The 14162-nt window shown below is 42.8% G+C and overlaps 1 protein-coding gene across 1 annotated transcript in view; it reads left to right on the top strand.

The window, feature by feature from the left end:
- Positions 1-14162, top strand: part of AGBL1 (AGBL carboxypeptidase 1) — a 254668-nt gene that overhangs the window by 75857 nt on the left and 164649 nt on the right. The window contains exon 18 of the mRNA XM_065734355.1: positions 7231-7411. Coding sequence (XP_065590427.1) covers positions 7231-7411 — 181 coding nt within the window. The remainder of the gene's footprint in view (positions 1-7230; positions 7412-14162) is intronic.

The raw sequence follows: 14162 nt of genomic DNA, 5'->3' as shown, positions 1-14162 counted from the left end.
GGCCCATGGGCAGCTTATGGCTCAGAATTCAAAGCTCTGATGCTCTGCCCTGTAGATGCAAAGTCAGCTTGATCCCTTTAGGGTTCAGATATGTAGAGGTTTCTCTAGCTGGGAATGTCACCAGAAAGCACAGAATTGTTGTTCTTGCAATGTTGAAATACGCCCTGCAAATGAGATAGATGGGCTGTGAATGAGTAGTGTATATCTAGGATAAAATGCAAAAGTAAAGGGTGAAAATATTGCTGTTTTGAAGCTGAAACCTTATTAAAGTCCTGTCTGTCCGATTTGGGCAAATTCTTTCTAAAGTATCATGTATCACCAAAATCCCATTAAACTGTCACATAAATTATCAGAGTTTCCTTTTCCCATCAGCATGGATTACCTAGGGAGATATTTTTATGACAATAGAAACTTTCTCAGTCTTCTCCTCCTGCCTGATTTCATTTCAGATGAAATCCTTCTCTCAGAAAATAGCCAGTGGATTTCATAGCTCTGTGGATTTCTTTGCTGTGCCTGTGCAGCAGTTAACCTGCAGGTCTCTGCTACACTTAGGTCCTGCCTATACCTTCTTTTACGTATGGGACAGTTTAGGGCAACAATTCCACTGCTTTGCTCATACTGAATGAGCACAGTGTTGTAGTTTGTTTTATGGATCTCTGCTTGAATGTCTTCTGCATCTGCTGACTGCATCTTCTCTCAGCCCAGTGTTGTCATCCTCCTGTGAAAAACCCAGAAAGTGGAAGCCATAAATGTGCCTAACTTGAAAATATTTCTCTCTCCTATTTGGCATGTCTCGCAGGTGTTTTGTTTCTGCAAGGCAGTCTACATTTTTCCCATGGTGGCTGAAAAACATATGGACTGATGGTTAGTAGTAGGAAATACATGTTAGTAGAAAATACTTGAGTATCTGAAATTGCCTGCTGCTGATAATCTGGAGCTCCCTACATCGGCTCCCTAGGTGGGAGGGACTCTTGGAGCTGGTTTTAGTGTTTGCTTCTTGCTGTTCTCAAAGGGGGTGTTAAGGCATGTGCAGGAGCTGGAAAACTGTAGACTTAAGAATAATAGGGGGGCTTTGGAAGATAATTATTAATGAAAGATATCCCAGTAGTAGTATTACTCCCAGTATTTCTGTTACTCTGCTCTTAAAAGTAGTTAGGCCATTAGTAACAGAGCATACAAGAAAGAAGATTCCATAACTACTACTTCTTCCAAATAGAAACAAGCCCAGTTGTAAAAATATGATGATAAAATATTTCTGATTAGTCATCGATTAAGGGCTAACGCTTAATGTGCATTTGAAGTGGCTGGTATCAGGTAGTAAGCAGACACCTTGCATTGGAGAGATCAGAGGAGGTGGTTGAGGTTCTGTGTGGACTTTAATAGTGATTTCCAGCTGATCTCAGGACACAAGAGTTGGTTTCAGAGGTATAGAGGGCATTCTTGGACCTATTTTCTGAAGGTATAGCTAGGACGATCTGTGTGACAGCAGGCCTAGTACTGATGCTGTTCTGGGCACTGTTGTGGAGTTTCAGAACTTTAACGAACAATGACTTAAAGAAAGGTAGCGTGAATATGGAATTACACTGGTGTATGCAGTCAAATTACTACAGGTTGGTTTAGCAGATAGACAGTAACTTCTTTTTGTTATGCAACTGAATCCTAGTAGACACTGAGAGCAACTGAATATCTCTTTTTATAGCATCCTTTTGCAGTGTAAAGTTTATCTGCTTCTCTGTTCATCTTTCCTTTTCTAGTCTAAAATCCATTTTCTTCAGTTTTCTTCGTAAGTTTTAACTTCCACACCTTTTATCATTCTTTAATGGCTTTTTCTCGAGTTTCCATTTTTCAAGTGTAGTTGGCCAGCAGTAGTCATGGTACTTCAGCAAGTTGTTTTTGCTCGTTGGGTTGAGCAAAGTGAACGAACAGCGTTCTTTGTGTTAGCTTGTAAAGTAGTACATCCCAGAAGGAGAGCTGTCATTTTTGGAACTTCTTTGCATCATCAACCCATCTGATATAATCGCCCAATTCTTTTTGGCAGTAATTCTTGCTAACCAGCTGTCCTCCATCTTAATTTTATTCCCTTGGAACCTGTCTCAATGGTCTGTCTCTGGATATCGCTACCAGGCTAGACTGAGAATTTGCAGCATACAATAGTAGATGGGAATGTTCATACCCTACAATAAATGCGAGGGCAGCTTGTTTGTGATGAGTGCTTGTGAAGCTGATAGGGTTGCTGCACTATAACAGGTATGCAGCTTTCATTTTGAAGCTCAGTAATATCTGGGCAGCTCAGAGAGTTGGCAGAGTGAGGTAGGGTATGCCAGTGAATGTTGAGTTGGCATATGTGGATCAAAATGCAAGTTGGAAGTTTATTCTAGACTAATGCAGGTGCACCTGCTGTAGATGGAGATGTTTGTTTAAAAACTTAAACCGTTTTCAAGGGGTTATAGTAGGCTTTCCACAGGTGCAAGTGTTGAAAGCAAGGCTTTTTTCCCTATCTTTTGCTAAAGGTAAGCTTTCACGTGGGGCTCCTTTAGTTTCCATCATATGGAAGGTTTCGGTCACGTGATGGTAGAATTTCCATCTGCATTCAAAATTTGGGATTTTGGAATCTACCCCAGAATGGATTATTAAGAACCTGGCATACCAATTTCCTGGAGTTGTAGGGGGAAAAAATAAAAATAAGCAACAAAAATAACTGTCAGTAGTAGGATGTCAGGCTGTACCAGGGCTGGACACTCTGTACCCATATTCATCTCTGCAGTCATCTCTGATCATCTCTGATTCAGAGGTGAATGAATTCATGAAACACATGCACAAAGGGAGGTTGCCAAGCAACTTGGATCCTGAAACACCTCCACCAAGCTATGGAGGTAGAAAACAGCCTGCCAAGGCAATTTGTAACATTCACTTCTTTGCCATAACTAACAGTAATAACACATATAATGTAAGTATATTTAAGGGGGGGATGTCTCATTGATAATTCTGGAAAACAGCAGTGGGCCCTGCCAGACTATGTACGCTGCCTCTGTATCAAGATGTCCCTGTTTCAGCAGCACTTCGCCAAAAGTGGGGTCAGGAAGTAATGCTGAGGTGGGGTGGAGTAGGGGAGGAAAGGATCACATCTTGCAGTAACTGAAAGAGTGACAACTTGAGGAAAAGTCTTAGGAGGAAAGTAAAGTGACAGACACAGATCATGCCTCGGACCAGTCTCATGTTTTCTGTGATCACAGTATTTAAAGTTGTTTTTTTTTCTTTTTTTTTTTTTTAAGCCAACGTACTTTATATTCGTTGTGCATCACACCATATCCTGTCTTTGACTTTGCATAACTACACAGCCTTGGGCAGATCAGATGTATCCAGGGCAGGACACAGCCGTGACACACGCGGCACAGCTCTGTTTGGTGCTCTTTTTTACACATCATTTGACTCTCAGAATATGCTGTAGTGGTCACAGATAATTAAGTTGGGAGGAAGCGTTAGCTTTCTTGGTTTATCTCCTATGTCCTGGGGTAAACCTGAACCTTTGATCTGTGCAGCGCTTGTGATAAAGTCACGTTGTGTTTAGGAATAAGGGGATGAAATAATCCTGTGTTTTGTGGAATGTGGCTTGGGGGTAAAAGGAAGAGAGGTATGCAGAGGCACAGCCAGAAAAATTCCAGTCAAGACCTGGATCTAGGTTGAATTTGTCACATGCTATGTACATGTTTCCCTTTGTCTCCTTACAAAATCCTAGCCTTGTGTTATTTCAAAACCTCGTTCCCTTAGGAACGTCGTGGCCCGAATATCAGCTTGATATTATTTAGGATTTTAACCTAGTTCAGGGCATCTGGAAGTGCATTTCACTTCCCTTCTGTGGACCTCTGTATGAGGGGACACTGATTTGTTAATGGGGTTTCATTCTTTTATTTCAGCTTGAACTTTCACCATCTGATGTCATGATTAGTAACTTCAAAGTCAGATAAAATAGGAAGATCCCTGCAACAGACAGCAGATTAAGCAACAAGTTAGCAGTACTGGAAGAACAAAGCTCCTATTTTCATGCATATATCCACAGTTAAAATGAATAAAGAGAAGAGAAGGTGGGAAGTAGATGATACATTAGATTTATTACTCAAAGGGTTTTTGCTCAAAGTTTTGCAAGAGGCGTCAGTGATGCTTTAATCTCTCATCTCTGGTTTTGTTAGTGACACGTTACATCCTGGCCATGTCAGAATGTAACACAGAGTAATGAGACGAGATCTGTTGGATGAGGCTTTATGTAGCATGAAAAGGTTCCTCTGCTCTCTCTTTTTATTATTTACATTCCCGGAGAAGGTTACGTGTCATGTGGGGTTTGCAGAGATAAATGGGTAACCTGAGCTTTCTGGCAACTTCCCCAGAACTTGGGGAGGAATCTGCCTAGGAGTTGGCTTGGGGATTTTGAAGCACTGAGCTCAGTTCTGGGCCCTGAAGGAAGTATACGAGAGCCTCTGTCTCAGTGTCCTGAACAGGTGCAGTGTGGCACAAGGTGGTATCAGAAGGCTCAGGGTTAAAATATGGCACATCATGATGGTAGATGAGGACCAGTGGACATCAGTGAGCTGTGCTGGCAGCACTGGGGTGGCCTCATCAGCACTGCAGTCATGGGACAAAGTGAATCAGGAATGAAGTGTAGCAGCACAGCTAAGAGCAGCAATCTTGGCTGGTGCCTGCCAGTTGGTGTCCTGAGTGGAGCTGGCCAGCACTGCCATCCACCACTTTCCCAAGTTCTAATGTTTATCTTGTTTGTTTAAAACAACTTTGTGGCAGATACATTACTGGTTATGCATTAGAGATATAGGATTGAGTGACTCCTGCATGTTGAAGAGTCACGTCTCTGTTTCTCAGGTGTGTCAAGGGTAGTGAGTGCTATGACCATCTCTTTATTGCTCTGCTCTATGAACTGCTTGGTTAGTCTTCATGCTGGGGAGCACAGCATTTGTCTGTGATGGCTTCTGTGGGGGGAGCAGGTGCTTAACAGGATCTGCAATTTGCTTGCTGGTGTGTATGTTTGTTGCATCTCTCCTTTGGATGAGGAGAGATTTCCCCTCCTGGACCCTACAGATATGGGGTACATCCATTGTTATCCACAGGTAGACAGTTCAGATGTCTGGTAGGGCTCCTTACCTCCACCATTTCCTGGGGCTTAAGACTGGGAAACTCTGGAAGCTTTAGTCACATCCAGCGTTAGACAGAGGTGTATCAGTCTTGAGAAGAACGGAACTCGCATCTCTGCCGGTCCCACAGCATCCTCAATTAGCAGAATTATGGGAAACCTTCAGTTCCTGAAATGAGAAAACCCTTTCTTATGGTTTCTTTTTGTCTTACGTTAACTGAAGGAAGAATCTCTCAATTAACATGCTGCACGCTTTCCCAGTATACAGGAAAGACAAGAGTTGTTAAAGCTGTTTTCATCAATTGCAAAAGAACATGTTTTATTTTGCTTTGTGCTGTTTACAGCTGTTGTCCATTAGGAGTCCTCAAGAGCCTCATTCTCAACTACAACAACACAGTCCCATAAGTTTAGCTCAGCAATGAGCCTGCAAAACAGCACTAAATCATGATGATGGGAGAAAGAAGAAAATGTTTGGAAATAGCGAAACGCAACTGATGCCTTTGTGGAAAATAGTTTTTTGCTTGTTGCTATTTTAAAGCATTACTAAGGTAGATTGTAATGCACAGCATCTAGCTGGAGCAGAATTGAGACTGTTTTCTAATTTTATTATTTTTTTTTTTGGGGGGGGGTGGAATAAGCAGAATGACTTGTATTTCTGCAGTGGCTGAAGGGAACTTTTAGAGTCCATTAGTGCCTTTGGCACTTATGTATACACATCCTTGAAAATATACTGATCTTGGTGTAAGGTGCAAGGATGATAAAAAGATTAATATATGGCTGCTGAGTAGCAGAGTTCCACTTGCTTTACTGGACCGCAGTATGATTACTCTGTGTCTGTTACCTCAGAGAGGTGGTGGACTCTCCTTCTCTGGATTATTCAAGACCCACCTGGATGTCTACCTGTGCAACCTGGTGTAGGGAGCTGCTTTGGCAGGGAGGTTGGACTGGATGATTTCTGGAGGTCTTTTCCAACCCCTACAATTCTGTGATTCTGTATGACTTTGAGTGGAGAGTGTGGTCATGTCCACCAAATGCTTAAGAATGGAGAGGGGTGCAAGTGGGATTGTTTCTAAATCGATCTACTTACCTGCAAGGGAGCTGGACCAGACCCTTAATGGTCTCTTCCAACTCAAAAGATTCTATGATTCTAAAACCTCCATGTTTCACATTAATTGAGTGATGATTTGTAAAGCATTTAGAAAACTGAAGGACAGCTTTTTGAGCTAAGGACACAGGAGCATAACTTGCTAAATCAGCGTTTGTTTACAAGGACACTCAGATGATGCCTTTGATTGTTTTCTGTCCCTTTACTACTCCAAAGCCTGTCAGCTGGGGTCACTTCAATTCATGCAAGCAAAGAGAGTCTGTGCTCTGACAGAGCTGAAATAAACATCGTGGCATCGTTGTGATTTCCTGACAGATACCGGCTTCCACTAAAGCAAATATGTCAGGTTGACTTGTGACAGCGGCCTGAGATTGTGAACACTCACAAAAGGATAATTTTAAGACACATCATTGCTTTGTCCCTTTCTTTTATTCTCTGCACCTGGCAGGTGTCTGCCTCTGTCTTCTTCTGTTGCCTTGGCCCATCTGTGGATTATGCTCAACACAGATGGGATCTTCAAAGAATCTGCTGTCAAATTTGGTCTTTTCTAAGCATATGTATGCAGAGAGTTTTTGGAGATGTGTAACTAGGCCAAATGTGGGTGCTTTTTCACAGGAATGGCAAATAATGCATCTGATAACAAGGCAATTTTCTCTGCCAAATTGCAAGTCTACCTTGAAACAGGGGTTCATTAGAGTTTGTCATTGAGCTGGTTAGTAAGAATTTGCCTCACACAGCCTATGTCTCCTGTGCTGGGTGTATTACTAACAACTGCTGAACTGTTTTAGTTGCCTCTTCTGAGTGTCATCTTTGCAACTCTGAGTCTATGCAACACGAAACTGTTTTCACACCAAAAGCATCAGCCTACCTTAGCTGTGCACACTGTTATTTCCAGCTTTACTGGATGGATATAAAACAACAATCAGTTTCAGCTCCTCTATCCCTGCAGGTTCTCTGCATATCTCCGTGCCTTTGCTTTGTTTTACAGACAGTCGTCCTTATGTCTTTCTGATGGCCCGTGTTCACCCTGGTGAAAGCAATGCCAGCTGGGTAATGAAGGGGACCCTGGAATTCCTTGTGAGCAGTGATCCCATTGCTGATCTCCTGAGGAAATGCTTCATTTTCAAGATTGTCCCCATGCTCAACCCTGATGGAGTCATCAATGGCAAGTGCGTTGTAGTAACATACTTATTGTGAATTTTCACTGGGTTTGCCTGCAGGCTTTACACCTAGCAGGTCTTGTCTTCAGTGTTTCGGGTCAGAATTCCCTTTGTCTGCAGCCTTGTTTTTTATTCATCCTGCAATCAGTGCCATAAGGAAAATGTGAATCTTGGATTTAGCAGGATGTTATGATCACGTAACAAGGGGAGATTTGCTTTTTGACCTGCTAATGAGGGCTCACAGGTTTCAGTAAGAACTGTTGCACAGCTTGTTGGAATGGGTTCTTAAACTTGAAGAATGTTTTTAGACAAGTACTGAAACACACAGAACAATGTAGAGGAACAGTTTTTCTTAAACTACAGTCATTCATCTATTTTCAGGTCAGGTTGTGCTGATCAAGTGCTACAGAAACCAGAAAAAGACTGTGAGCAAAAATTTGGTCCTAATCTAATTCCTTTCAGTTTTGGGTGAAGGCTTCAGCAGAGGGCAGCTTGGAGTGTTCTTAACCTCTAGTCTGTCAGTATGAACATAGTTTTTGTGCTGCTGTACTCCCCAGGACACGAGTATATCATGGTTTGGGAGGGCTGTTCAGAGGAGCTGGATGCTGCCCCCGAGTATTGGAAGCTTCTGCTGGCACCAAATGCTTCCTTGATTCTTCCAGAGAGCAGAAGCAAAAATGAAAGATTGTGGCTTTCTGTTTTTCCTTTCACTGTGTTTAATTAAAGTTTTCAGCAGATGGAGGACTGGAGGGAATGTCTGACCTTTTTTCTCCAGCTGTCAGGACTGTGTGCACAGTAGAGAAGGGGCCCTCAGGAGGGACAGCATGGTTCTCAGTGACACCCAGGTGAAGTTTACTGTCTGAGCTCATGTCACACAGGATGGTGTGGAGCTTCAACTGTAGTTCAACCTGGTGATGAGTGAAAAGGTTTGGTGTGGGACAGGAGCGGAGGAATGAGGACTTGGCCATGGCTCTGTAGGTAACCATGAGGCCTGGGGAAGGGAGAGAACTATTCCATTATGCTCTAATTTAAATACTATGCTAAGCCTCACATGGCTCAGGTACTCTTGTTTCTTCCCACGTGCTTTTTCAATGGACTTGGGTCCTCCTGCACAGAAGGAAAAGTTTCTTTTCTTGGCCTAGATTTTATTGATGGCTTTTTGGAGACAACTTTCGGTCCCTTACTTTCTGGGAGTGCAAATGCAGGTTTCTTTGCCTATTAATGTTCTACTTCATCCAGGTTTAAGTGCCATATTAAAAATTGTTCCTGATGTCCAGCCTGAACCTTCCATGATGGCAACTTGAGGCTGTCATCTATTGACTTATCCTGTCCTGTTTTATCTCTTTGAATTATCGCGATTTTGAATCTTTGTGCTTTGGAAGTATATCTTCTCTACTACCCATCCATCCTTCTGTCACCTGGTATTAATCCTGCTCTAGTCTCATTATCTCAGTATCTTTGTATAAAAAAGGGTCGGATTCTTTTCTGTCGGCAGTTCTTTTGAAGCTCCTCATTCTCTCCCTCCTCCCCAGTCCTGTACGCATTATGCTTCCCTGCCCGTCACAGAGATGAATGCCAGTGCATGGTTATAAAGGATTTCTTCCAGCAGCCCAGCTGTGTCCTTCCCCAGCTGACTCCCTGCTGCAGACACAGCTCAGTGGAAGAGTGCTCATCCCAGCAGGATACTGTGCAATCACACTTCGAGAGCCTTGTGCAGCAACAAGACGATCAGGGCCTTGGTATTTGCTTTGGTTAATGTGATCTGAAAGTTGCATGCAGAGAATGTTCCTCTATCAGAGATATGATGGCAGTAATGCGATTATACTCTGTGTGTGGCTGAGCTGGGAAACAGCCTTCCCTTTCACTTCAGTCAGTGCTCTGAGGGTCTGTTCCTGTCTGTCAGCGATGGAGGGAGTTGCAGCCCTGTCACTGATGCTAAATGAAGGTAGTGGCAATGCAAGTGTGTCTGTATGAGGAAGGTTGCTGTCACATGAAAATACGAATCACTACCAAATATTGCATCTACTTGGAGTTTGCTCAATCCAGAGAGAACTGATGAGCAGTTGTGTTGCTGCGTGACTGCTTTCATAGAATCATTAAAGTTGGAAAAGACTTCTAAGATCAAGTCCAACTGTCCTCCTACCACCAGTATTGCTCACTAAGTGACACACTTAGATGTGCTACTAAGGGACACTTCACAGATGGTGACTCCACCATCAGCAGCCTTTGCTCCATCCCGAACAGCACTCAGATGTAGGGTTTGTTAAATAATATCCAGCTGTTCTGATAATGGCTATATATATTTTAATATTAGATACTACTTTTCATTAAGTATATTTTGTGCTTTTTGTCACCCAATGGCTTTTGACCACTGCTGGAGATGGGATGCTACCTCTGATAGACCTGTGGTCTGACCTAAAATGGTTATCTATATGTTATTTTTTTTCTTTACAGGGAAAAGTAGTCCTAATCTCCAAGAATAGTAGGGTAAGATTGTCTGCAGTGACAGACATATTAAACTACTAGAGGGAACGTGTCTTTATAGGCTGATGATTTAACGAAGTTTGTTCTCTGAGAACCTGAGGTAAATATTTTCTGGTGTTAGGTTGGCTGCTTTCTCTCATCCCTCTTATCCCCTTTCTAAATTAAACCATAGTTAAACAGGAAAGATATAGAAGGAATTTCACTTTACTCAGTGGTGGAGGATCCACGAAGAATGGTAGCACTTAGTTAGGAAACTGCTATAAACTGTACTGGGTGAGTGAGAGACCTGTGCTTTGTTCCTGGCTCTGCTGCTGATGGAGTATGTGACCTTGGGCATTGCCCCCTCCTTTTTTTTCCTGAATTTTCTTCATGGGAGAAATGACACACCACAACACAGCTTGAAATGCAGTGAAATATATGTACTGGGAGCATTTTCTCTTCAATCTAGTTCTTTTGATTCAACTACAAAAACCAGGGTCAGGAAGGGAACTTGTAAAAGTTTAATTATGGCATTGCAAACAGTTTTTTCCAAAGAAACACCAAACACTGTAGGCTGTCCTCACTGTTCCACATCAGCTCGTTATCACACACTTGAGCATCAAGTTGCCTGTGCAGTTGTATGCCATCTTGTGATGTGCTCCTAGGCTGTCTTCTCTGTGCACCTGCTGCATATCCCCCTGTCAACAGCTTCTGCATGCAGCCATTCCTCAGTGTCTGCTCACACCTGGATACCTTCTGCACACACATACCTGGTGCTCCCACGCATATGTTTGCAGTCACAACGTGGTAGTCAGCATTTTGTGGGGATTTTTTGGCTGGACTTCTTCAGAGACTGCAGTTTCGTATAAATATTGCTATTTATTATCCTTAAATTTAGGGTTATTAATTACATCAGTATAACCTAATTTATATCACCATAAACAGCAATAATAAATACTGCCAAATGCTAACGCGCAGTGCTTGCCAACTGTGCCTATGTTTAATGAGTGCTTCCCCCCACTTCCCAGAAGTATTAAATTAAAAATGATTCGGCCTTGCAATATGATTGATCAAACAAGAGATGGGAACTCCTAGACAAGTGCTTTTGTTTTTAGAAAAATATGTAATGTGCAGACTGCCCATTCAGTGTCTGTCTATTTTGAGGATCCAGGAGTCCCAAAATGCCCAATATTTCAGTTCTGAGTTTGTGTCTCTCTCCTACATTGCCACATTCTTCCTCTTCCTTTACTCCCTTTCACATTTCCTCTTCCTTCTCTTCTGTTTGCCCTTTTCTTATTCTCTTTTCCCTACTACTGAATCAAAGAGGCTTTTCAGTGAGAAGAACATGATGCGTTTTTGTAAACGAATTGAACCAATCAGTGGAGATGGGAGCTGGAGAGACTATTTTGGTAGAGGAAGATTAATTTTTTTTGGAAGCAGTGTGATTTCTTTAAAGGCTTGGGGTAACCATAGTAGCAGTTAGGAAGAGGAAATCCTGATTTGCATTTTGGATTACAGCCACGGACTATTCTTTATCTGGTTTAAAAACACCCTGTTCCCTCTTGCACCTGCCCTTCCACAACACAGGCTGAGTAAGCTTTGCTGCTGCTTAAAGGTAAGGCAGGTGAGGTGGGTTTTTTTGTTTACTTTTCTCTATTGATATTCACTCTTGCTTTAGTAAGGCTGTTTGTTCCACCCTGTTGTACTTACAGGGCTTTGTTTATTGCCTCCTGGAATCCAGCAGAGAAAAGCTTTAACTCTGACAATTACTGAAATGGAGAGATAGAAATGTCCTCTGAACACCCATCCAGAACACATTTCCTTTGCATGCTCTCATGCTCTCAAGAGTTACAAAGGAGGAAACTATTAGTGTTCCTCATTTACTTTTTGCAATGTGGGCCTTTTTTTTTTTTTGATGGTTACTCTTAGGAAGAAGAACAGAAGCAAGCTTTGTCCCTATACCCCAAAGCCTTATTTGTGTATACAACTTTTCTTTCCTCCTGTATTATTGCGTATGCTCCTGCACTGAGACATTTTGTTCTCCAGATAGTCAGAGCTGGACGTGGACAGCAAAGAAGCTAAGGGCCCCACCTGGGGAGTCAGTTTTTGACCCAGAATTGCATCCTCGGGGACTAAATTTTGATGTAGTGTCACACAAAGCCATGCAGCTGTGCACATCCCTCTCTCCTCCCCTTGCTTCTCATTTGGTTCTCTGTCGTCAGAGGGTTGAAGAGGAGTTGAATTTTCAGAATCTAGTCTTGCATAACTAAATGGTTGCCATGCACTTTGCAAACACGCTCTAAAGGCTCTCTCCAGACTAGCTAATCTATGATGTGTGTTTCTCTAAGGATAATGCAATGATGTGAGAAGGCTGGGAAAAAAAAACACACAGCTGTCATTAATGTATTGGGAGAGTGTATCTCTAGGAGAGCAGTACTCCAGGATTAACGTGCTGCTGTTCTTGAGCAGACATGGACCATTTTCTATTCAGATGCCCTATCTCTAGTACCACCACGTCAAGAGCAGCTGGGCAAATGAATGTGGAAGGCAAGTTGCACTTGGATAAAAGCACACTTTTGCAAAAGATTCAGTCCTTACTTATTTAGAATAGCTCTGCTCTGAAGTGTGCTTAGTGTGGTGATATATTTGCAGGCACTGATTCAGGACCTCAGAGCAGATGAAAGTGCCAGGTCTGGGGAGCATTTGTACTGTCTCTGGACAGTGGCTCTGGAAAGTGCTGTGAACTGTGGGTGAATTTTCTCTGAGTGGAATAGATGGTTCTTATCTAAGTGCTGCTCTGTTGCCTCAGCAGCCTCCATTAAGAGGGCAGGATCCTGCACCAGTGGTGAGGCAGAACTGGTGAAAACACACTTCTCGATGGGCAGCATGTTCTTCTCAACAAGCCACTCTGAGCATTTTGGGTGCTTGTCTGCCACCTTCATTTCTTCTAGTGAAATGAGGTTGAGACCACTTAACGCTTCTTCAAGGCAAGCAGCCTTATTGTTCCTGGCAAGCTCAGCAGATTCCCTAGAGTAAAGGTCTATGGTTTGGGAGTTTAGGTCTATAGGACTATGAGGTAATGACCTTAAGTTGCACCAGGGGAGGTTTAAGTTGGGTATTAGGAAAAGTTTCTTTTTTTAGAAAGAGTTAATGAGGCTCTGGCACAGTGTGCCTAAGTAGGTGGTGGAGTCACGGTCCCTGGATGCGTGAAGAACCATGGAGATGTGGCTCTGAGGGATGTGGTCAGTGGGTGGTGATGGGTTGATAGTTTGGCTAGGTGGTCTTGGCGATCTTTCTAATCTTAATGAGCCTATGACTCCACGAAATCTGGCTCGTATGTGGACAACATAAGATAAAATATGGGCTATATTATTCCCTACCTCTTTCAAGCTCTCCCATGGTGGAGCCAGATCTGAAATCTGACCCTTCACTAAACCTTTCTGAGTATATCAGCATGCCATAGGAGGTGACCCAATTTCAGACAAAGCCCTTTGCCCTGTGCTGTGTGGCAGTCCATCCTTGACCCTCCTGCAGTAAACATCTGTTGGCATACAGCTACACCCCAGGACTCCCTCTGACAGCACTTCTAATGTAGCATAGTTTATTCCTTCCTTTATCAGCCTGAGCTGTTGGGCCCCCTGAGTTATTAGATGTGTTCGCTCATTGTCAGTGTTTCCTCCTTTGTAAATATGTCCCCATATGTCTCTGCTCCTGAGGAATATGCTTTCTCTTCTATTTACTGCTTTTCCCAGGCACCCACCTCCTCACTGATCTATCCACCCAGTGGCCCAATAACAGCCGTGGAGATAAATAAGCAACATAACTCTTCCTAGCTATTGTTGTTGTTGTTGTTGCCCTGCATAGTAATATATATAATAACAAGGAAACAAATCTTATTACTAGAGTAATTACAATAAATAAAAAGCTAGGAAGGGAGATGAAGGAAGGGTCTGTCAGGGGAGTGATTGCAGTAGGGGTTTTTTAAATTTAATTTACTTGAGATGTTCTTTGCCACTTTATCGATACCCTGCTGAGGGGGCTGCGACTAATTAGCAACCAGCTGTTGTTCTAACACACCCTCACCTAATTTATTGTTTCATTGAGTCTCTAAAGTAGGAGCCTGTCTGCTATCATTGTCTGTGGGACTCAGCGCCAGTCTCATGTCAGCAGTTGGCTTTATTGCTTGGTGCTTCTGTTTTCTGGAAGCTGAGTAGCTGAAAATTTGGGTGCTTTGCTGCCATTCCTTTTATTTTCCAGCACATTCCATGTGCTTCCAGGAGGTCAGGCAGGAGAATGC

Source organism: Cyrtonyx montezumae, unplaced genomic scaffold, assembly GCF_038088225.1.
Source record: "Cyrtonyx montezumae isolate F1298 unplaced genomic scaffold, pur_monq_1.0 scaffold_17, whole genome shotgun sequence".
Lineage (NCBI taxonomy): Eukaryota > Metazoa > Chordata > Aves > Galliformes > Odontophoridae > Cyrtonyx > Cyrtonyx montezumae.
The sequence above is the reverse complement of the archived record's forward strand: the minus strand, read 5'-3'. Positions and strand labels throughout refer to the sequence as shown.